The 1,281-nt window shown below is 45.7% G+C and overlaps 1 protein-coding gene across 1 annotated transcript in view; it reads right to left on the bottom strand.

Annotated features, from left to right (window-relative positions):
- Positions 1 to 1,281, bottom strand: part of LOC101651641 (casein kinase II subunit alpha'-like) — a 31,233-nt gene that overhangs the window by 2,508 nt on the left and 27,444 nt on the right. Inside the window, 2 exon segments of the mRNA XM_045290254.1 lie at positions 6 to 177; positions 179 to 604. Of these exon segments, the coding sequence (XP_045146189.1) occupies positions 6 to 177; positions 179 to 604 (598 nt within the window).

Here is a 1,281-nt window from a genome sequence, read left to right as displayed (position 1 = left end):
AATACCCAGAACATCTGTACCCAGAACCTTGGCAACGCGGACAAGCTGGTCATAGTTGTCCTGTCCATGGAAGAAGGGCTCCTTTCGGAAGAGCACGCTTGCTAACATACAGCCCAAACTCCACATATCCAAGCGATTGTCATACATCTGATAGCCCACAAAGAGCTCAGGCCCCTTTGAAGTACCTCCAGGCCACCCGGACATCGCATTCCTGCCCAGGATGGTAGAACTCAGCCAGACCCCAATCTATCAGTCGCAACCTTTTCTGCTGGTGATCTAGGATGACATTGTGAAGCTTCACATCCCTGTGCATGATCCCCTTGCTGTGGCTGTAATCCAGAGCTTTAAGTAGTTCATACATATAAAACCGGATATCAAAGTCTGTCAGGATCTGGTAGAGTTGCTTAAAATCTGTGTTATTGATATATTCAAATCCCAAAGCTGGGGTCTTTGACCCAGGGTCCTTTACAGTGTCAAACAGCTTACTGATATTTGTTCCACCACGAAGGTTCTCCAGAATCTTAACCTCTCATTTTATCTTCTTTTTCTTCACTGGCTTGAGGATTCTCACAACCATTCTCTCATTGTTGGTGATGTTAATGGCCTCAAATGGCCAAAATACAGTGGTCCCTTCAGTAAATCCATGCAGTCAGTGGTCCAGTGCCATTGCAACATACTGCTCTCCTAGGGCAGACTCAGAATGCAAACAATTCTGAGCTATGCCCACATTTTAAAGACCAAGAACTGCTAAATGAGCAGGTTGTTGTATTCACAGGGAGCAATTGCCTGGCCAATATTTACTCCCTAAGCCATCTAACTGGGTCCAGGAGGGGTTGGAGTGGGTTTCACTTTTGAGCAATGGAGACAGATTTATTGTTGCAGATGGATCAGGAAATGGTATAGAGCCCTTTTAGTGCTGCCAATAAATGCCCAAAGGGCACACAACTCCTAGTCTGTGCCAGACTATGAAGTCACATGGCTGAATAGCTCAATTGAGAGTCACAAGGAGGGTGGAGGGAGGGTGGGTTGGAAAGGGGGAACCGATTATAAGGCTCTACATTTAACCTCCTCCCTGGGAGTTGAACAACAGAAAAGTGGGTGAAGGGAGACGTCGGACAGGTCAAGATATGACAAAATAATAATTTATAAATTATCAAGAGTTCATGAGGGAGAGGGGAGTGGGGAGTGAGGGGAAAATGAGGATCTGATGCCAGGAGCTTAGGTGGAGAGCAAATGTTTTGAGAATGATGAGGGCAATGAATGTACAAATGTGCTTTACAC

The sequence above is a fragment of the Echinops telfairi genome, unplaced genomic scaffold (assembly GCF_000313985.2).
Source record: "Echinops telfairi isolate 266 unplaced genomic scaffold, ASM31398v2 ScPeMD7_35;HRSCAF=133_0, whole genome shotgun sequence".
In the NCBI taxonomy this organism is placed as follows: Eukaryota; Metazoa; Chordata; class Mammalia; order Afrosoricida; family Tenrecidae; genus Echinops; species Echinops telfairi.
Note: the sequence above shows the minus strand (reverse complement) of the source record. Positions and strands in the feature narration are given on the sequence as shown.